This window comes from Echeneis naucrates, chromosome 23, assembly GCF_900963305.1.
Source record: "Echeneis naucrates chromosome 23, fEcheNa1.1, whole genome shotgun sequence".
Classification (NCBI taxonomy): Eukaryota; Metazoa; Chordata; class Actinopteri; order Carangiformes; family Echeneidae; genus Echeneis; species Echeneis naucrates.
This window is the reverse complement of record NC_042533.1, coordinates 6,674,600-6,696,843: the sequence shown is the minus strand read 5'-3', so window position 1 is coordinate 6,696,843 and position 22,244 is coordinate 6,674,600. Positions and strand designations below refer to the sequence as shown.

General features: G+C 38.3%; 1 protein-coding gene across 2 annotated transcripts in view; it reads left to right on the top strand.

Annotated features, from left to right (window-relative positions):
* cacna1c (calcium channel, voltage-dependent, L type, alpha 1C subunit) overlaps positions 1 to 22,244 on the top strand; it is a 158,974-nt gene that overhangs the window by 129,687 nt on the left and 7,043 nt on the right. The window contains exons 25-44 of one of the 2 annotated variants that reach the window (XM_029494870.1): positions 195 to 301; positions 2,985 to 3,072; positions 3,183 to 3,290; positions 3,374 to 3,426; positions 3,513 to 3,659; positions 3,813 to 4,014; positions 4,516 to 4,674; positions 4,809 to 4,919; positions 7,816 to 7,899; positions 8,767 to 8,850; positions 17,407 to 17,544; positions 18,995 to 19,060; positions 19,414 to 19,505; positions 20,044 to 20,197; positions 20,405 to 20,532; positions 20,620 to 20,716; positions 21,006 to 21,108; positions 21,315 to 21,416; positions 21,576 to 21,703; positions 22,019 to 22,153. In XM_029494870.1, coding sequence (XP_029350730.1) covers positions 195 to 301; positions 2,985 to 3,072; positions 3,183 to 3,290; positions 3,374 to 3,426; positions 3,513 to 3,659; positions 3,813 to 4,014; positions 4,516 to 4,674; positions 4,809 to 4,919; positions 7,816 to 7,899; positions 8,767 to 8,850; positions 17,407 to 17,544; positions 18,995 to 19,060; positions 19,414 to 19,505; positions 20,044 to 20,197; positions 20,405 to 20,532; positions 20,620 to 20,716; positions 21,006 to 21,108; positions 21,315 to 21,416; positions 21,576 to 21,703; positions 22,019 to 22,153 — 2,286 coding nt within the window. The remainder of the gene's footprint in view (positions 1 to 194; positions 302 to 2,984; positions 3,073 to 3,182; positions 3,291 to 3,373; positions 3,427 to 3,512; positions 3,660 to 3,812; positions 4,015 to 4,515; positions 4,675 to 4,808; positions 4,920 to 7,815; positions 7,900 to 8,766; positions 8,851 to 17,406; positions 17,545 to 18,994; positions 19,061 to 19,413; positions 19,506 to 20,043; positions 20,198 to 20,404; positions 20,533 to 20,619; positions 20,717 to 21,005; positions 21,109 to 21,314; positions 21,417 to 21,575; positions 21,704 to 22,018; positions 22,154 to 22,244) is intronic. The other variant, XM_029494871.1, reaches the window with a different exon arrangement.

The following is a 22,244-nucleotide window of genomic DNA, read 5'->3' as shown; positions in this document are numbered from 1 at the left end:
TGGGACTCAAAAGGAAACAGTTAAGAATTGTGTGTTGTTAGAACCTGCCTTCACACATTATACTCAAAGGCAGGTAAACCAAAGACTGAAACTAATTGAAGATGACATGTAAACCTGGATGTGGGCCCTTATATATTCTCTCTTTGTACAGTACTAAGCTGTAGTTTCTGTATGTGACCTTTTGATCTCAACAGATGACGGCCTATGGCGCCTTCCTCCACAAAGGTTCATTCTGTAGAAATTATTTTAACATCCTGGACCTGGTTGTGGTCAGTGTGTCCCTCATCTCCTCTGGAATACAGTGAGTGCATTATAATGCTAGTCAAAGGCATGTTTTTTACACTGACAGATGAACTTTGACTCTTTTGTTTCTTTACTGTTTAATGTGAAGTCTTGAATTATGTAGCAACAAGCTGTTCCCAACTTTCATCAGTGTTGCTCACAGAATGAAGAGGTTTATATTTTTGTTTATACATGTTAAGCCCTAGTCAGCCAAAGAGTGACCACTGCATGGGACACAGTCCAAGAACACACAAATCAAGTAGCGTGGCTAACTGGGGGAAATGTTTTTTGTTAGTAAATTGCCCTATGCTTCCTACTTCTCCCTATTCCCTAACAACTTTACACTTCATTACTCCCAATCCCTTCTCTCTTTGTGATGTTTATTAAAAATGTTTTCTTCTTCTTGTAGCAAATAACTCCTTGAAATGCTTTGATATCTCTGATGTTTAATATGCTATACCACACTCTCTGTCTCTAATGCCTGATAGCCTAGACTTCTCGACGTAAGTCCATATTAGACCGTATAAATAACCCCCTTAACAGACCTTCACTTTAAATGTGTAAAACTGTCACACTCTTGAGTTGGTATTTCTATGGTCTTGAAGAGTTTAGTCAAAATGTTTTTCAAAAAGAAACGTTTTAGACATGTTTAGATTAGATTATACCATATAGATCATAAATGGGTGATTTTTTTGCTTTCAAATTTGAGACAAAAAAACACCACTTAAAAGTTAGTAGCATAATGGAAACACTATGCTACTAGTGTTTTTTCGGATAAATTGTCCTGAAATCTGAATAATGAATGATAATACTGAAGTCATAAATCTTATAAAATTAATGGTAGTAATTCTGTTATTGTATATACATATACGATACATATAACACAATAAAAAATATTGTGACCAGGTTCAACTCAATTTTGATATTGGCGGGTAAACTTTCCTTGGCTATAGAAATAACATCTGAATGCCAAAACCAAGTGGTTTTTGACTGTTAAAGATAGTAAGTGAGTGGGATTTTTCTTTAATGATTCACAGTCAAATTAATTGTGACAGTCCTGCATTTGTGAGCACCTGCAGATCTGTATCTGTTCAATTAATTATCATACATTCCTGAAGTGCTGTTTGCTATTATTACTTAAGTTTAAATCTGTACCTCCCTCCTGTCTAGTAGTAGAAATTTGAGAAAAAGCAGAAAAGAAAAAAAATTTGTCAATGAGTGCAAACTAAATGCACAACATAAAAATATTATTACTCTAGGTGTCTGAATATATATGTACTGAAGACCTCAAATCTAGTTTAGTCATCATGTAAGTAGTGAACAGCAGAGTGTTCTTATGTGATGTACATGAGCTTGTACTCATCATCATCATCATTTACCAGCATTCTCACAGCTAGTTTGACTGTGATGTTACCGAAAACATCACTCTCCACTTGAACTACCTTTAACTGCCTCTAAACTTTACCTCCCTGTCTAAAATGTTGCGCAACATGTCCTTTCCTTGCTTTCTGTTTAAAAGTCAACAGAGTAGTGTCACTCCCTTGAAACCACTCCCTTAACCATCCGAAAAGTCACTCCTTTGAATGGATACATTGACATTTTGAATATATATTTCTCCATCTTTAGTTTTAGTATTTATTCTTCTGTAAACTAAATAGCTGTCTTTTTAGCCATCCTCACTTAGCGTAAAAGAAAACAATTCTGCCAGACAAGACTTTTATCCTGTTTGATCACTGTAGACGTCATGGAGTAAGAACTACACCAATACAGTTCTATTAAGATTGCTGAAGAATAAATATTAAAGCTTTTTAAAAAATGTTTATTGTAAATTTCAAAATGTCAAGGCATTCATTTGGTTCTTTTTGTTTTATATGTAAAACTTGTCTTTTGAAATATCTTCTTTAAAAGGTCACTCTGTTTGACCTTTGGCTTGTACTGACACTCTTTTACAGACCAGTAATACCCTCTTTGCCTGTAAATGTCAGTCTGTGTCCTTGTGTCTGTCTGTTTGTGTTGTACTTGTACTGTGTGTTTGCCCATATATCATATATATTTATGTGTTTGTGTGAATCATTCTCACTGAAATTTTGTTATAGTTAGTTAAGTTTACAGATAAACATTGTTATTCATTCCTCCTTCTAAACATGATCCCCACAGTACTAAACCTGATTTGGATAAATCATTAATACTTTGAATTAGAATAAGTAAAAAATCATGATTATCTAAAATGATAGTTTATGATTATTATGGTAATAGTACAATAATGTGCCTCTCTTCTAATCCCCTGATATTTATTATAGCCACAAGTTATGAGTACGAGTATGTTTCATATTGTTGCTTTTAAGCAAATAGTAAGAAAGCATATAGTATAGATTTTGCATGATTTAGACTTTTAATTATCTTTAAAAAGAATCAAGATGATTTTTATTTATTTCTTGCCTAAATGTTTTCAACATATTCTTTTCTTACACTTCTGTTTGCTTTTGTTTTCTAGTTTACTTGCATCTGTATTGTCTGAATTATTTTTTTTGTGTGTGCGTGTGTGCGCGTGTGTGTGTTTTTAGCTGTCTTGATTGTCACAGTTAAGATGTTAAACGTAGATCAAAACTTCCTGATGTGTGTAGTTTTAACATTTCAAATATGCCTTAATCATAAAACATAAAATTGGCTGGATTTCTAGTTTAATCCCAGGTGTTTTGCAGGTCCAGTGCGATAAATGTTGTGAAGATTCTGAGAGTTTTGCGAGTGCTCAGGCCACTAAGAGCAATCAACAGAGCCAAGGGACTGAAGGTTAGCACAGCCAGACATGAAGGCACAGAACATATAAAACTTACTGACACTGTTCCTACAACAGACAATCACACACATACACTTACTGTGATTTCTGGTGCATTTTCCAGCATGTTGTGCAGTGTGTGTTTGTGGCCATTCGGACCATCGGCAACATTGTCATCGTCACCACTTTGCTCCAGTTCATGTTCGCCTGTATTGGAGTACAACTCTTTAAGGTAAAGAGGAAATGGGGTGTTAGAGGAAAATAGCCATCAGGATTTAATGTGGAGTATTAAATTTCCCTGTTTTTTTCCATCAGGGCAAGTTCTTCTACTGTACAGACAGCTCTAAACAGACTCAGGCAGATTGCCGGTAAGTGATCCATCCTCCACACACTATAGATGTCTGATTGCCTCCTGACTGGGTTCAAATATATGTGTGTCTTTGTGTATTTGTAGGGGTTCCTACATCATGTACAAAGATGGTGATGTGGGGAAACCTGAAAGAGCCCAGAGAGTGTGGGAGAACAGTGACTTTAACTTTGATGATGTCCTGCAAGGCATGATGGCTCTGTTTGCTGTGTCTACCTTTGAGGGCTGGCCAGGGTGTGTATCTACACACTATGTACATAAAGTAGCAATATACATGTTGCATATATATATTCTGTGTGTGTATTTTTGATGTATATCCTCTGCTTTCTTTGTCCCATTCTTATGCCCCACATTCACAATTTCCCTCTCTCTCCTGGCTGCCCTCAGGTTACTCTATCGGGCCATAGACTCTCATGCTGAGGATGTCGGGCCCATCTACAATTACCGCGTGGTTATCTCTATTTTCTTCATCATCTACATCATCATCATAGCCTTCTTCATGATGAACATCTTCGTCGGTTTCGTCATTGTCACATTCCAGGAGCAAGGAGAGCAAGAGTATAAGAACTGTGAGCTGGACAAGAACCAGGTAGTGTTCGTGGGTGTTTTATATCAAGTTATTATTTAATTTTTGCACACATTTGCTCTGCATTGCCCTGTATTTGCTTTGGTTTAAAAGCTAAATACACGTACAATCTGAGTTTTCAGGTTCCAGTAGTAGATGGAGAGTGATTATGCTGTTCTGACTTAAGTAGGAAGGTAATTTTGTCAATAAGGAGGCACAAAGGAGAAAGAATGGAGGCCTGGATGTTGAGGTTGAGATGTGGAAGAATCAGGGGCTAAACTTCTTCAGGAGTCCAACCAGGAGGCAGCTGCAGCAGTTCAGACAGAAGATGAGACTAATCTTTCAGAAGGAGCTAGGCCAAGTACTTGGATTTGTGCTCTTTGCAATGATCCATGTCTCACTGAAATGAGCATGGAAGAATACCCCTGAATGGAAATGGTTCCTGTTGACTGTTTTGAGAACAAGGAAACAGTGGATTTGGGAAAATTCATAATGTTTGTGCATACTGTTGTGTGTGTATCACAGCGTCAGTGTGTGGAGTATGCCTTGAAGGCTCGTCCTTTACGCCGGTACATCCCTAAGAACCCATACCAGTACAAGGTGTGGTATGTGGTCAACTCCACCTACTTTGAGTACCTGATGTTCACACTCATCCTTCTTAATACCATCTGTCTGGCCATGCAGGTGAATCACTCAAATGTACACATTCATACACTGATTCAAGTAAACACAAACAACATGGAAAATATTGCAGTCAAGGCACGTCTTATAAAACTGCCACTGTCTGAAATGAATCAGGTGTTTCTGTGATTTTGCAGCATCATGGACAAACCAAAAGTTTCAACGATGCCATGAACATCCTCAACATGCTCTTCACGGGACTCTTCACTGTGGAAATGATCCTGAAACTGATTGCCTTCAAACCAAGGGTAGGTCCATTACTCTAACTGCAGGACAGGATAGTACAGTGCAGTACAATATGCTAAATTAAAGCAGAGGCACAGAAAATCATATAAATTGTTGAATAAATTAAATATACAAATCTATGCATTAGTTATAACAAGTGAGAAGAATTGCATGTATCACAGATAACTACTTATTGATGTTGTTCTGTTTAATCATAATCCTTTTTCATTTCCACCAGATGGTAATAACGATACCATGAGTGTAAAACATGATTAGTGGATGGCATCGTGTGGTTTTTAATCTCACTTCTCCCCTGTTACCCTGCTGTTGTTGCAATGTAGATGTGTGGTTTTATTGGTCCAATCATAGAACTTACTGGTGCATCAGCTATTTTCAACTGTAACAGATGGGAAGGCTTCCAACTTTAGCAGCAGAGTACAGTAAGAGGAAAATCGCTTCACACAATCAGTAGCAGAACCGAAGTTATTTGTGCTGTTATCTCTGCTTTTGCACAGCAAAAGTAGTGAAAAACACAAAATATAGCAAACAAGACTTTCCAGATTGTATATTATGTTGAGCGATGCGGCAATGAAGCAAAAAAATGCGCAAAGCGTCTATACTCTTACTTCTGGTCTGACTGATTTCATACGCTGAGGTGAGCTGGAAATATATGACAGTAAATTCAAAACACCTAAAGATGTTTTTTTTTTCTCAGCTTCCAGTATACCAAGCAACAGAGGAAATTTTATATAATGTACTCATTGAAATCAGTCTATTATAGCCTCATCATAACTTTGTCCTAAACTATCAATTGAAAGTACCCTAGGATTGCAAAATTGTTATTTTATGGTGATTTTACATTTTCTTTATTTTATGTGTAAATTTAATTGCTGGGAGTTAGTTGATTGAATTAATGAATATCATCCACAAAAATAAGGCCAAGGTTTTATAACGACTAATTAAAACTTAATTCTTTTGTTTTTCTAATTAGCTCCAAAGTCCAAATCATGTTCTACAAAATGTGTTATTTTATTAGGGTGGATGAAAGATGATTATCTTGTAATGACTTTTGAAAGTAATTATCTGCTTGGACCATGTAGTCTGAGTAACAAAATGCATGCCTCACAGAAGAATACACAGAATAAACCCATCCAAGACATCTTTTTGAGTTTGGGAGATGTCATGTTGCGTGTCATTATATATGTAATGTTCTCCATTTTTTCACCCGAATATGGGTTCTTTAAGCAGCTGGATTTTTTTTAAGGAACATTGCAAGCTTCTGCAAAATAGATAATAAATAGGCTCTTGTTTTGTTTAGTTTTCTTCCCTTCTTCCATAAAGTCAATCCTAAGTAGTGAAGACATGTTTCGACAGCATGTGGAATACTACACATGACATTGGCTCATTGTTCCCATGAGAGTGTCAACTGCAGGATGCATCTTGTTTTCTATGGTTTGACTTTGATAAACTCTTGCCTTCAATAGCTGTCCTACAATGAAGAGTGCCTAACTAACACTTTTATATCTGTTACAGCAGACAACACCAACCTGGAATTAGCTGCATTTGTATTTATTCTGTGCAGAAGATTTATTGCCCTCATGCATTTAACTTTTTAACAGGTTTCCATATCTCCATCTTTGCAATGGAACAACAGCAATTGCAAGGATTATGCAAAGTACTTTCCTTTTTTCCAGTTTTTTTACTGTTTGGTCTCAATGTTTGATCACATTTCTAATGATTCCGAATCTTTTTGGTGCCCAATGGTTCCTGCAAAACACTGAGTTTAATTTAGATCTCAATACTAATGCTGAGCTCTACTTAACTGATGTTTAACTGCAGTTTTAAAAAAATATTAGGATGATGATCTTCTTGTACCCCAGCTACTGATGACAAAGCTTCAAATTGATCAGTTAAATTCATCCACTCCCAGTATTATTGTGCATCCTCCAATTTTCCAGTTTGATACAAAAACTAAGTGGTATTTGTTTTGAGTCTATATAGAATAATATTTTACTTAAAATCTATAGATTTTATAGTTTACTACTGTATCATTTATGACAATAAGAGGCCTTTCATCTCATTGTCAAGATGGTTATATACTGAATTCTCTATTCTTTAGCAAAGCCTTTGTGTAAACATGAGAACACCATTAGCTGTCCATACGCTGTCATAAAAACTCAGAGTGCACAATTGGAAAACATTTAACCAGAATGAACCAAATTCATTTTACAGTAGTTTTTTGGCCATTTGCCAGGTCAGCTTTCAAATCTTTGCTATTATTTCAAGCTCACAGAAGTTTAGTCAAGAAAGTGCGTCTACATTAGAAAACCCTAATTTTATCCTAACTTTTTCAGTTGCAAATATCTGTAAGTACAGTACAGATGATTTCATTTTATTTTACCAATCTAATTGATACTATTTTGGCCTAAAGCTTTAAAGATTATTTTTCAATAAAAAGATGTTTGAGGGGAAAAAAAGATGTTTTTCATAAATACTCACTTTGTCTCCCTGCTGGTGGTGAATAACCTGCAATAACGTAATTAATCAAAGTGCCTTTTCATTATAATCACTGCCACAGCAAAGCAGAATCATCCCAAAATGCAGGCAGGAGTTGAATAACTGCTATCTAACACGGCATCCTTAACAGAGCAGGAAATTCAGCTGCACTTGATGAAGAGATACTGCAAAGGAAACAAGTTGATTGTGTTCATCAGTATTTAAAATACAAAGTGTCCTTTCATGTGTTGTTTTATCAAGCGTAGCTGATTTTTTTCTGTTCCTTCAGTGTACTATACAACCTCATACCACCTTAATAGGGCTGCGAAGTGGCAGCAGATGTTGTTTTCCTTCTAACCTACCTTTCTACCCTCCTCCTCCTCCTCCTCCTCCTCCTCCTCCTGCTCACCTCATCCCATGTAGGGGTACTTTAGTGATCCCTGGAATGTGTTTGATTTCCTCATCGTAATTGGCAGCATAATAGACGTCATTCTCAGTGAGATCAACGTAAGTACAATGCCCACTTTCACTCTCCTTGTCTCACTCTCTCTGTCTTGTGCTCCTACTTCCTTCAACTTTTTCATTTCCGTCAACTCTCCTTTCCCGTGTGGTTCTGTGTTTTGCCATCTTTTCTCTCCATCTCTCTCTCCTCTTTGTCTGCCTCTGCTTTCTTTCCTTCTTCATTCTCTTTCTCTCCCTCCATCCTCAAATCCAAGAAAGCCGCTGCCACTCAGGGGACTCCCAGCTGCAAAGGTTCCTGAACAAAAACAAACTTCTTCCTTGGTTTCATAAAAAGTCAAGGCAACAGAGGCAGGGTTTAGGTTCAAACACAAAGGATCTCGTCCTACATTATACTTCTTTGTTGTTTACAGTATCTAAAATGTTGTTGGGTCCGTGATTTATTTATTTCTTTATTAATTTATTTTCTACCACTTTTTGCCAGACTGTGACATGTCCTCAGGTTTGATTCCCTAACTAACTGAACTAACTTACTGACCAATCATAAACAGCCTTACAAGCCTTTCCATTTCCTAACTACAGCAAAAGGTGCATTTTTTAGTTGTGATTGTGTTGCAATTTGTTCTTTACTGTTGTTCTTGTTGACATTTTCCTCTCATGGACAAGCATGACCGATCGCCACTGCTCCTCCTCTGCTGTCCATCTCTTTCAGACTGCAACTTCTTTTGTTTTTTTGCCATTTAATTTTGTTGATTCCTTCCTTCTCTCCTACTAAAAACTTCTGTGCTCATGTATATAATATTTTTTATCTTATTTTTCTCCTCTCTCCTTTATTTTCTTTTCTTTCCATTTTTTAAATGTCTTATGTTCTGTCTTTTTTTCTTTTGTTTTTCTGTTCTGTCCACCCCTACGCAGCATTATTTTGTTGATGCATGGAACACATTTGATGCCTTGATAGTTGTGGGTAGCATTGTTGACATAGCGATCACTGAGGTTAACGTAAGTAGTCCAACTCCCTCCCTCCCTTCCTGCCTGCCTGCTCTGCCATTCCCACACACAAACAGACCGAGCATCGATACCCATCTCGCATGCTTTCAAATAATTAGGAAACTTCAGCTGCACAACATTTGAACTTAAAAGATGGCTGAATAGGTCTGGCAGTGAAAACAGCCAGATGTAGCAGAATCAAAACCGATCACAGTCCCTTGATCCAGAATTCCTGGGGGAGCTGTGTAATTCATAACATATGAAAAACTGTTTTTCATAGTTTCTGTACTCAATATATTCATACATTTGTATATGGTCAGTTTTTCTCAGTATTGTTTGGCAGAATGTAACTGTTAACAATATTGCCGCAAAATAATATTGCCTAACTTGTTCCCAGTGTCACCCTGTTGACACATCTCTACCATGCCACTAAAGCCAAACCTTCTTTTCTTAAATTACTGAAGATTTATTTCCATTTTCCAATATTTGAAACGGCTTCAAATGGGTATTCATGCTATGGTCTGCTGAGTATCAATAGCATCAGAAACAATTGCATTTGTCAGTAGAACCTATTGCATTGTCTCAGCACTGGTTTTGATTTCACATTGAGTTTATTTGATTTTTAATCACTACCATAGGGGATAGTGTCCATTCCCCTGGCATGGTGGACACTGTATAGCATGACAGATTTAAAGGTGGAATATCATGGCCTGGTACTAAACACTGTATTCTGAGTTATATTGCCATTATAGAAAAAAAAAAAAAGAAAAGAAAACAATCTTCTCAGAATTTTAGATTCTCTGGAAAGAATCAATGAATGTAATTTCAAATTTTTGCACAATGGTCTTTTGACCATGGAGTCTTGAGTTCGCATTTCATTGAAAACCACAGAAACTTTAAATTCAAGTTGGTCTTGTGTTTATTTATTTATTTTTGTCCAACAATAGCGTTGTGCAGACATGGGGAACAATTTGATCCGTAAATGGATTTACGCAGACCCCATGAAATTTATGTAAATGTATGTATGAATTCATTTATCATCGACGTAGGTCATATGGTCAACAGTGAGGCTGAATAAGAATGACTATCCCAAACACAAGTCAAATGTTGAGTGCCTACCGTATGTACACTTCAGGGATAATTGGTGTTTTATTCATGAGATATTTAAAAAGCTCTTTGGCAGCAGAATAGTCTGAGAACCATACAAAAATAAAATCTGTGGCTGGGCCGGATTCTACTTCGTTTTAGTTGTAGAAGAGAATCATCTTGTATGATGATTAGACAGGCCAAAGAGCATAATGTCACCAAAAAAAAATTTAAATTATACTTCACCTTCCATTTGCAAATATATCCATCATAAGAAAGGTCGAGTAATTATATATCAGAAGACAAAATTTTGCTTTAAGTTACAATTCCGTGAGTGAAAGTAGTTCTCTATGAGTTTAACTTTGATATGTGTCTACCTATAAAGACACATCTGTAAGATTTACATATAATATTATAACATTTATTTTGACAGGGAAGTCCATTGAGAGCAAGCTCTTTTTTTCATGGACACCCTGAACACATTGCAAAGACAAACACATCAAAACATCACAGGTACATAATCAATGAGCACAACACATGATTTACAAGTAGCATTTGATAAATGAAACACAATCCAGAAGTAAAAGAATTACTAATAAGAACAGGTAGTTGTAATTGCTGCATTGAGTAGAGCTTGAAAAGCTTCCACTGAGATGAGTTTTAACGAGTTCTGTAAATTATTCCAACAATTCGGTGCGTAGAAGAAGGCTGACTTTCCAAGGTTGGTATTGACACAGGGAATGTTCAGACTGATATAGGACTGTGAGTGCGTCTGTGGATGACACGGAGATTCAAAAGTGAGATTAAATATGGAGGAAGCTTTCCAAGCAGGGCCTTATAGATAAATAAAAAACAATGCTGTTCTCTACGGATGGCAAGAGGGGCCCAGTCGACTTTACTGTATAATGTGCAATGGTGAGTGGTGAATGAATCACCAGTAATGAAACGTAACATACTGTGGTAAATTGCATCAAGAGATTTCAGGGTTGATGGCGCAGTATTCATATATATGACATCACCAAAGTCGAGGACAGGCATCATGGATGATTGCACAATGATTTTTTTGCAATGAGTGGAAAAGCAGTTTTTATTTCTATATAGAAACCCAATTTTGGCTCTAAGTTTTTTTGTGAGATGTTCACATAGCTATGAAAAGAAAGTTTGGAATCCAGCCAGATGCCCAGGTATTCATCAGTAAAGATAGAAGATGAATGAATATTAGTCCATTTAGAAAGTGTAGTGTAAAAACAACTTGCTGTTGTAGGCAAGCTGTTTCTCTTGTTTGCATTCTAACCTGAGATATCCATTAATGGTTCCATGTTCATATTCAACCAAAAAACATCATTTACTATCAATCTTCTCATCTAAATATCAACAAGAAATTTGACTACATGGGGATTCTGGTAAAATGTAGGTGTGAAATCCTCTCATAGTTTCAAATGTAAGTATGCTGACGGTTTGATTTGAAAACATGGAGCAGGAAAAGGAAATGCACACAGGTACGCTGATATGTCGCCCTGTTGTGTAATGCAGTGTGTTTCACCTCAGACTGGTGAGGCATACAAATAGGTTAGTGTATCCCAGGGGTGTATGAGCTTTGCACTTTTTTCATGCCTTTAGTGAGGAAATATGTCAGTACCATGAGATGCTGACAACTCTGCTTATAACATCCTACAACCAACTAGAACTGTAGTTGGATATTATATGATTACATGTAGTTATTGCCAGGCTTTGTTGCCACAGATATCACAAACATATTGTAAATGTCACCATCATATTGTTGCCTTCCTGATTATAAATTTATCAGCTCTCAAAGCAGAAGAGTAAATATAAACACAGACCGAAACCTAACCCTAAATAAATGACAAATAAATGACAGTATTTAACCATGGATTGATTAGCTACACTTCTAATAAGATTTGTCGGGCCAGAGATATTCATCTTTGTCATCTATACATGTCACTGATGTTGCACACTTTGATTTGGTTTGATTGCTTGGTTTGCAGTTTCTGCTGAATGAGCCACTATTTTTCTTTCTCACCCCTAACCTAAAGGCATGCCCCAAGTCTTTGTTTTTTCTTCTTTAGTGGTTTCATTGTTTTGGGTTATGAGATATCCAAGCTGCCTTTGTTTCTTGTTTTTTTTTTTTTTTTTTTTTTTTTTTTATATATATTATTATTTCTTTTTTCTTTTTTTTAAGAAACCCTCCGCAATCAAATCCTGTTCGAACTCTGGACTGTTTTTTGAACTGGGACCCTGCCACGTAGGCATTTTAAAATTTAGCCTGCTGCTACATTTCATCAGGCATTAAAGCACAAGTGAATGCTTTTTAACATACTATGCTGCAATTGGATGATAATAGGAGCAGTTGGCCACCAACTAACGTTTTTTACTGCATTCCTAAGTGCACTGTGAAGTGCAGTAACAGGCCAGCTTTTAAAATGTAATCACTTTACTAAATATTAAACGGCCAAAATATCCTGTGAGTTCACCCACTTTGATGCTCTTTTGGGTGCCTGCTTACTTAGATTAGCTGCATTTTTTGTGGTCAGCGAATCCATCTTTGCTGTAATCTTGGGTCTCTAATTCCCCCCAGCAACCTGCGGGTGCTTCTTAAACCTTGTATCTTTTACATTTTTGGTTTTGGTTTGAGTAGAAGTAGTGTGAACAGATTGGTAGTGGTTTTGCTCTGAGCGGTGTCTTGCAGACGATGCCAGTATGGCCTGCATCTATTTCTCTTTTCTTTCTCTATCTTTGGAATGCCTCTTCCTCTCTTCTTCATCTCGCCTCTTCTCTTTCTGAACTTTTTCAGTTAACTTAACTCTTCTTTTATGAATGTTTATCTCTCTATTTCTCCCTGTCTCCTCTGTCATTGGTTTGCAGTTTTGCTTGCTCACCTGAAACGCAAGCTGGGTAACATGGGTGTCTCGTGCTTTTCCAGTGCCTAGGGCTCAACCCATTATGCACTATTTAGTTCAACAACATTTCTAATTATAGCTATTTTTTTAAACTTCTTTATGATTTTTTTTATTATAATATTCCAATATACAATACTTATTTCCTATAGGAACCTGAACTCTTAAGTGAAATATCCTCAAAACCCATGTTACCTTCAGAGTTCTCTGAATTTATGAAACTTTTGCTTGAACAAACTGATGTGCAATGTGAGAAAAGCTCATTTTCAATTTCAACAAGCTCATTAATCCAGTGACCTAGTGAGTTCAATATGAGAAATGTAACAAGGAATCATTAATGGAATCTGATTCCGATTCAGAGCTTTGATTTGTCTCTGAAACCAGAGCAAATTTAAGATTTAAATTATGGTATTAATTGAACCAGTTGGCCCTTTGTGTATTTCACACACATTACCATACAGACACACATTCAGATTCCTGTTTAAACTTTTAATCTGCACTTGGTGTGAATCATCTTCCTTCCCCACTTCCTTCCGTCCTTCCTTCTCCCTTTTGCACATCTGTCTTCCCTTTACTCATCAGCTTCCTTCCTTCTGCCTTTCCTTCCCACAGTTTTCCTTCCCTCCTCTTCACACTATAATGCACCATTTCTTCCTCAGACACATACACCCACATTCAGACATACATACATAATACTCTCCGCTGGCTTTCTTAGCCGTCCTCCCTTGGTAAATTCTTGAAATCAGCAAATTGCTAATGTCCTGGTTTCTGGACAGTTAGAAAAGTGGTGTAGAGTAAATGCTGTAATTAATCAAAAGTAAAATATAAAATATAGTAACCTGTTATACTGTGTACAGCATTATTGTATGCATGTAAAATGTCCCTGTTAGAATTCATCTCAATGCATCCTTCCTTCCTTTCTGTCTATTATATCTGCTATCTTAAATTCTTTGAAACTACCAATTTGCTCTGCAGAGATACTTTCCCTTTTTCTCACTTGCTGGCTTTCTTTCCATTTCTACTTCCACTTGATTCATGCTCCGTCTTTTGTCTCGTAGAAAACTTGGAGGAAGGATGCATGAGTGGATGATCTGAACTTACTGTTTTTAGTTGTTGAATTCTGAAGCCTCTTTGGCCTGAAAGTAGATCATGTTGTGGTCTAGTGTAGCAGTTACGTGACCGCAAACAACATATACAAAGGTACTTTGTAGGTCCAAACTGCTCCAGTTTCACTTGGATCCTGACTATTGATTCAAGTGAAAGGATTCAGTGGCACAATGCAAAGCAGCCATTCTCGTTTGATGGCAAGATGCATTTGGTAAAAGTCACCCTAGCTTCAACCTATGTTACTGTATTGTAGCTTCAGCTGGCTGAAAGAAAAACAGATAGCTACAGAACCGCCACTCCCAGAACACACAAAGATCCTCACATCTGATCTCGAGTCTCAAGTTGGATAGGTTACTACATGTAAATGCTGAACACGGACAAAAACACAGTCAACTTTTCCCCCTCTGTGGCTGCTTTAAGGCGTATGGCAGAGGTTTTCTAAACATTCCCTAACTTTTTAGTCATCTGATATATTGATATATATATTGAAGTGTTTCTCATGTGCTTATCACAGGGGATGAGGACAGTCTCTAAACTTAATTTTTACAGAAATCTCCTATCTGGCCCAGATGAAATTGTGTTATTTTGGGGTTTTTTCCCTTCATCATGTTATGGTTGATTATGGGCAGTACACCAGTTTTCACATGAAAAAACATCCACACAAACTTTCACAATGACCCACACACATGCTGACATGCACATACTGCAAGGCGCTGCTCTGGTGCTGATCTTTGTTGCCTTTCCTTAAAGCCAGCTGACTCCTCCTCGTCCTCCTCCTCTTCGTCCTCCTCCTCTTCCTCCTCTCACCCCCCTGTGGTAAGGCCAATGGTACGCTCCGACGGTAATCTCGTCCGCCTCCCTACCTCCTCCATCATCCCTTCATCCCTCCATCCTTCCATCCCTCCTTCTGCTACAGCATCCATGGTATGATCCAAAACTTTTGGCTTCTCATTGGTCCTGTCTGCTCTTCTCTATCGCTCCTGCTCTCACCTGCAGCATGTCCAGAGTAATCTTTATATAGCTGTTGTACTTTGTACATCTTCATATATATGTATGCTGAAGGACACAGTATTGTGTGGATCTTGTATAACTTAAGGCTTGTGACTTTTCCTTGAGTGGCTATTGTTGCCATGGCATCCGCTGCCCCCAACTCCCCCATGGCTTGCAATGTGCTACCCCTTCCCTTATGGGTGTGGTATCTTTAGTGGTTTGTCATTGATGCAAGCCATTGTGGTCACGCTATCACGCTTTCTCTCTTAATGCCATTTTTCTCCATTGGCCTTCTATCAGTCTATCTGTCTATCTATCTATCTATCTATCTGGTCTGTCGGTCTAACTGTCTTTCTGTCTGTGAATCAGTCTTTTTGTTTCAATGTCTCTTAATAATTCAAACTATTCTTCATCTTTACTCTCCCCCTCCGTCTCTGTAACACTTACTGTCACTGTATCTATTCGCTCACTACCCCCCTCTCTCTATGGTCCAGTGGTGCCCACTGTGGTCCAGTTGTGGTATTACATGCAGTACAAAATTTTTGGTTTACACTCCTCAGAGCTATGTTATTTTCTGCATATCTGTACATGGAGTTTGAGTTTGGGACAACTCATGTCTTCAGTTACTTTTCAACATTACAGCAGAAACATGACACTTCTCACTGCAGAAAGGACCTCAGAGGACCTAGAGTTTGTGTAAGAAACTTTTTTAAATTTCTATACATCCTGGAAAAGCAGCCTCAGTTGAAAAGTAATATGATATCTGTTATCCCAAACTGAAAGATGTGTGGAGAATGGCAGGTTCTTTTAGGAGCACACTGTGTATTCTCTGTGGGATTAGCATTAAGCATTGATGGCTTCTTGGAAAAACACAAATGGCAAAAAGAGACTCAGGTAAAAGTTGTTGCTGCAGGATTTTTGGGGTCACATTTATTCATTACATTTAACACAGATGTGCTTTAGCTCGGGGCTAGTTACATTGTTATGGTCAAAATGCCCTGTTTATGATAACATTTATTCTATTTATTCTAATATATAGTGGTGCATTTGTGTGCTAGTCTTGCCATTTTTGCATGGCCATTATGGTTGCTGAAGGTTTTCTACCTGTATTAACTCCTGTTTGGCATAATGTGATTTATCTGCTGTTTGTGGTCAAAGTAATATACTCGTTCCCTAGTTTTCATATTAACTGCATACTGTTTAACACAAAGCCTGTTGTTGCTTATGTTTTTTGTTTGTTTGTTAGTTTTTTGTATTTTTGTCATGTAGAACAAGGAACAGCATCATGAATAAATAAATCTGTATTAGAATAGCACTCAGCAAGATGGCTGAATATTTCATTGCAAAGTTATTTCATATGACTTACTTCTGGGACAATAGACAGAACAAAAATAATCCAAGATAAAAAATAAAAAAAAAACAACTATAGATATTTTTAGGGTTAAAATTAAGAGATTTGCCACCCATGAAACATTTTTGTACCTATTAGTGGGCATCAATCTCATTTTATCTTTTTAACTGTATGACACCTTGGTATTGTTCTTCCAGGTGGTCAGTTTCTTTGTGACAGACAAAAGAATTAACCTGCTTGTGTGATTTATTGAAACAGGAGTCTGTCTGTCAGCTTGGATTTTTGTACTGTATCTCTGAAGGACTATAAATGATTTAGGGCTCAGGCTGAGGCCATACTGGTACAGAATAACCAAAGCCTTAATCTCCATTACTTGATTTTCTTCATGAGCTTGATAAAGTGTTTTAGTGATACTTGATAAATACCATTACAACACTGATCTGTAATGGCAAATGGAAACAACAACCAAGAATTGTTTCATGACCATTGTCATGACATCAGTGAGGGGAGGTAGAGACAGAGCAGACTGTTTTAAAGAACCAGTAATAACAGTAAAGTCTCATCAGTGCTGGTGCTTTATTGCTTTGGGTGTTGCAGTAAGCTTCCTTGTGCTCAATGTGATCAGTCTAAATTAACTTTGAACTGTCAGATGGCTGGACATGTCCAATTTTTAAGCAAAAGCAGAGGCTGAAGCAGCTGTGTTCAAGGAGGTGATGGTTGGATAGTTGATCTCTTTGCCGAGTGATTTTTCCATGAAGCCACAGAAATAGGCATGATTGCCCGATTCTCTCCCAGATCTCCTTTGTCAGTTAATTTTGATGGGATTTTGTTGGACGCAGATTTCCATTTATTAACTCAGTGTGTGTGTGTGTGTGTGTGGGTGTGTGTGTGCGTGTCTGTGTGTCTGTCATGTATATTTTCATTCACATATTTGTGTGGGTGGGAATATGCATGCATGTTTGTATGACTGCTTTCTGTATATGTCTGTGTGTGCATTTGTTTGTATGATCACATTTGTGCGTGTGTATGTGTGCGCGTTTCCCTCCCTTGCCTATATGCATGTGTCCCCATGCGTCCTGTGTTTTTTCTTACAAAAAAAACACCAAACCCCACCAAAAGGGACTGCAGAACTCTGAAGAGAACGCCAGGATCTCCATCACCTTCTTCCGGCTGTTCCGCGTGATGAGGCTGGTCAAGCTGCTGTCGCGCGGGGAAGGGATTCGGACCCTGCTGTGGACCTTCATCAAATCCTTCCAAGTGAGGGGAGAACCGGACACAACATGCTAGAGCAGGGGTTTGGATTGTATTTAACAGAAATGGCAGAGTAAAAGTGAAGCTTCAACCCAAAGGAGACCTAAATGTCCTTCTTTGAATACCTTAGTTCTATTTAAACTAGATAGCCACTGAGCTCAATAGTTTTAACAGCTTTTATGAACCAGAATGGGAAAAAAGATTTTAAAGACTGCTTGCTAGTTTTAATTAGCTCAGGAAAAATAGCTCAGGTGTATAAATAAATTCTAACAGACTAATAACATGTTTTAAAAATATAAAACATCAACTTTGAGGCAAATTAAGCAAAAATATTTTTGCTCAAGTAAATCCAGTCAGTGGAACCTAAGCCACCCTTCCTTTCGTTGAACCTCTGGTCTCAACCTCCAATTGATTTAGGAAATTCAGGCCCTGGGACACAAGGTTTTGTGTGCTCACAGCCAGTGTGACGTGAGGTTGAGGGGAGATTTAGGGGCTTTGGTGCAGAGGCAGGGACATGAAGTTGAGCAGTCTTTTTCTCCTCCTTCCTCTTCTCCCCTTTTCTTCTAGTCTTTCTTCATATCCTCTTCTTTTTCTACACTTTTTACTCTTAAACACCTTACGACTAACCCCTGAGAGTTCACCGTTCCCTGTAGCCGGGTTAAGCAGTAGTAAAGTTAAACAAAGCACTCCACCAAAAATTAAAATCATTTGATAGAGAGTTATGGGGACATGAAAATAATCTGTTCTCTCTCTTGTGTTACCAGAGATGGACCACTTTATGCAATAGTAGATTCAGTGTAATTTAAAACATTGGCAAAAATCAAACTCATGGTTTCAAGTTTAAACCAGATACCAGTGGAGACAATTGCACTGCATGTATTAAATCTTTCAAGCCTGCTGTGCCTGTCATCACTATGGCAAATATTGGTGGGTTACATAATATTTTTTTCATTTGTCTGTCATGATTTGGTCCTGCTCTTTCCAGGCACAAGGGAATTATTAGCCAGGGGCTCAGTTCCACACAGCTCTCCAGGTGTGTAAATGTAGAACACCTGTTCTGACCATGTTTGGTTCATGTATAAAATGTTGGGACTGATCTCCTGACTGATCTCAGAGAGCAGTTTGTATTTTACTCAGGTTTTTCACTCTGAAGTCAGATGATTTGTCCTGGATTGTTTTTGGTGTTGTGCCACACAGGGCTGCTGATCAGTTCACTTTCATTTCATAAAGTACTAAAATATTCTTAATAATCTACCCACTAATCTGAAAATTTAATGACTATAAAACACGTTTGACTTTGGTCACTCTTTTTGTGATTTTATTAGCAATTAACATCTTAAATCAGTCACAGACTAATTAGATGTGTGAGATTTGAATGGAAATGAATGAACTCCAGCCTTGATGCAGGATAATTAACGTAGGCAACTTGTCAGTGATGTGTCTCTCTCCTCTTCAGGCTCTACCCTACGTAGCTCTGCTTATAGTGATGCTATTCTTCATATATGCTGTCATCGGCATGCAGGTAAGAGATAGTCTTGTGCCTTTGTTTCTCTGCCTCTGTCTTGTTTTCTCTTCATTTCTCCTTTCAGCAAGCCTTTCGTCCTGTGTCATCCAGAGTTCCTGTTTGGTCACACCGTTCTCCTCCAATTTCCTTCTCCCTCAAGCTGTTGCTATGTAGTTATGGTTTGTCTTTGTCTGTCTTTCCTTATGTCTCTTTTACACACTGTTATATAGTCTATGTCAATGATGATGAGCAGGAGACACTTTGATTTGAATTGCTTGGAGACAGCTGGCCACTAAATCTGATTGACTTCCTCATGTCAACGCTGACATCATGTGCTGTGTGCTGTGATTACCTGCTTCCCTCTTATGCAGATGTTTGGTAAGATAGCGCTGCGGGATCATACACAGATCAACAGGAACAACAATTTCCAGACATTCCCTCAGGCGGTACTGCTGCTCTTCAGGTGAGGAAAATTACCTCCTCACTCAACTTTGCCCTTCCCATTTCTCTAAATATCAATTATTTTTTCTTGACTTGAAAAATGAACTCTTCTGCTGCTTTCTTCTATGCCTTGCCCTTGTTCTTTTCTTTTTCCCTTCTGATCAGCCAATTATTCTCTCTTTCCATTTACCTGAAAAGTCTTGTATATTTTACATTGGAGCTTATTACTGAGATTTTATGGCAGCAGTAGTCTAATTAAATGTCAGAATATCTGTAAGTGTCTATATAACTTCAGCCAATTTGTTGTTCACACTAACACGTTTTTGTGTGTATGTCTCCCTCTTTTTGTCTTTGTACCTATATGTTACACTCTATGCTTGTATGCATATATGCATACGTGCACACATCTATGCGTCCGTATGTGTGTTTCTGCATAAATGCACATGGTGCATGTTCCCATCTATGTGTGTGTCTGTGGGTGTGCCTCTATATGTTCCTATGGTGTATCTTTGTGTGTGTCTTTGCATGCATCGATGTGTGTGTATGTGTGCATCCGTCAGATGTGCAACAGGTGAGGCGTGGCAAGAAATCATGCTGGCGTGCTCGCCCAATCGGCCATGTGAGAAGGGATCGACCAGCACATCCTCTGAGGAATGCGGCAGCCAGTTTGCCATCATTTACTTTGTTAGCTTCTACATGCTCTGTGCCTTTCTGGTGAGAACAGAACAGTAACTTCCAGGAAATTAATGTTATCAGTGTCTTCTCAAATAGTTCATAAATCTTTACACTTACTAATAATAGGTCTACGCATTATGGTTAACAGTAGTTGTATACAATGTAAGTTGTGATATACCTTGATCATGCAATTTATAAATGGTTACAGGTTGTTAGTATGCTGTCTGATTGATACATTTTTCTCAGATTATCAACCTGTTTGTGGCTGTCATCATGGACAATTTTGACTACCTGACACGTGACTGGTCAATCCTGGGACCACATCATCTGGATGAATTCAAGAGGATCTGGGCAGAATATGACCCAGAAGCTAAGTAAGTTGACTAAAACCTGACAAATGATATAAGATCAGTAGAGTGTCATGTAGAGTCTCTGTAACATGACATCTCTGCTGTATTCAGAGGGAGGATAAAGCACCTTGATGTGGTGACTCTGCTCCGGAGAATTCAGCCTCCCCTTGGCTTTGGAAAGCTTTGTCCCCACAGGGTGGCCTGTAAGGTAAATACACACACAGTCCCACGAATTTCTAAACATGGTTTAAGGGCTGCAGCGCTGGTGAGCTAAGGATTAGGGTTAGTCCGTTAGTGGGCAGAATTAAATCAGTTTGCCACAAAATATTCCATAATGAGTAAAGTGGGACCACTAGAGGAAAATAGGTGCCTATATCGGCGAACAGCTGCCTGCTTGACAGATTGCCAGCCAACAGTAAATCTGTAAATCAGTAAAGTTGCATCAGAACTTTTTGCGTTACCATGCATGTCACTCTGTATGTTTCTATCTCCTGTAGCGTCTGGTATCGATGAACATGCCTCTGAACAGTGATGGAACAGTAATGTTCAATGCCACACTGTTTGCACTGGTCAGAACTGCACTCAGGATTAAAACAGAAGGTAACACGCATGAATGCACACTCTAATGTAACTTTATAGGTGCAAGTTACACAGTTATTCGTACAGTACATATATAGAGGAATTAATAATTTGTGTCCTACTTGTGAACACTATATCTCACAAAGACCTTGAGGGAAGTTACTCAAAATGGTGCTGCTGTGAAAATGTAAAAATCTACATTTTGAGTACTTTGTTCATGTGTGCAGGTAATCTGGAGCAGGCCAACGAGGAACTGAGGGCAATAGTGAAGAAGATCTGGAAGAGAACCAGCATGAAGCTCTTGGATCAAGTAGTTCCTCCTGCTGGTGGTATGTATCCTCTGCAACATGGCTTCATGGTCTGGAACATCCAGTAGATGATCCATATCTAACAATAAATATAAATGCTGAGGATGAGCATTAGAGTCTGTGATGCCATTATTTTTAAGCAGTAGTTGCCTCTTTTAATAATGGGTTTCTTTCTTTTAGATGATGAAGTAACAGTCGGGAAGTTCTATGCTACCTTCCTCATCCAGGAATATTTCCGCAAGTTTAAGAAGAGGAAAGAGCAAGGGCTGGTAGCCAAGGTGCCACCCAAAACCGCCCTCTCTCTGCAGGTACACAAACACACAGGAGGTAGTGTACACTTGCTCATAAATAAGTACATATTGGTTACACTTTGAGGATATTCAGAGGAAAGTGGTGGAGTTGAAATTGTGACTGCAAGTGCAAAATGATTAAAGAAATGTGTGGGGGAATATAGTCTATGTATGTATGTAGGAGGCTTCTTGTTATGAACCAACAAAAGAAAAAAAAAATTTTGTATGAGTATAGATGCCACGTTTCGGGGTTTTGACACCAAAATAAACACGTGGGTCACTGTGTTTTACCACGATAAATGCAACACTTTGTGGCGTTTGGTCTGTGTGTAGGCGGGCCTGCGGACGTTGCACGATATTGGTCCAGAGATTCGGAGGGCCATCTCTGGGGACCTGACCGTGGAGGAGGAGCTGGATAAAGGCCTGAAAGAGCCTGTGTCAGCTGCTTCCGAGGACGATATCTTCAGGGTAAAGGTCGGATACACACACCCTCACTCACTCTCCAGAGAGAGAGAGAAAGAGAAATAGAGATGATCAGCGTCCAGCTTCAAGTCCTATT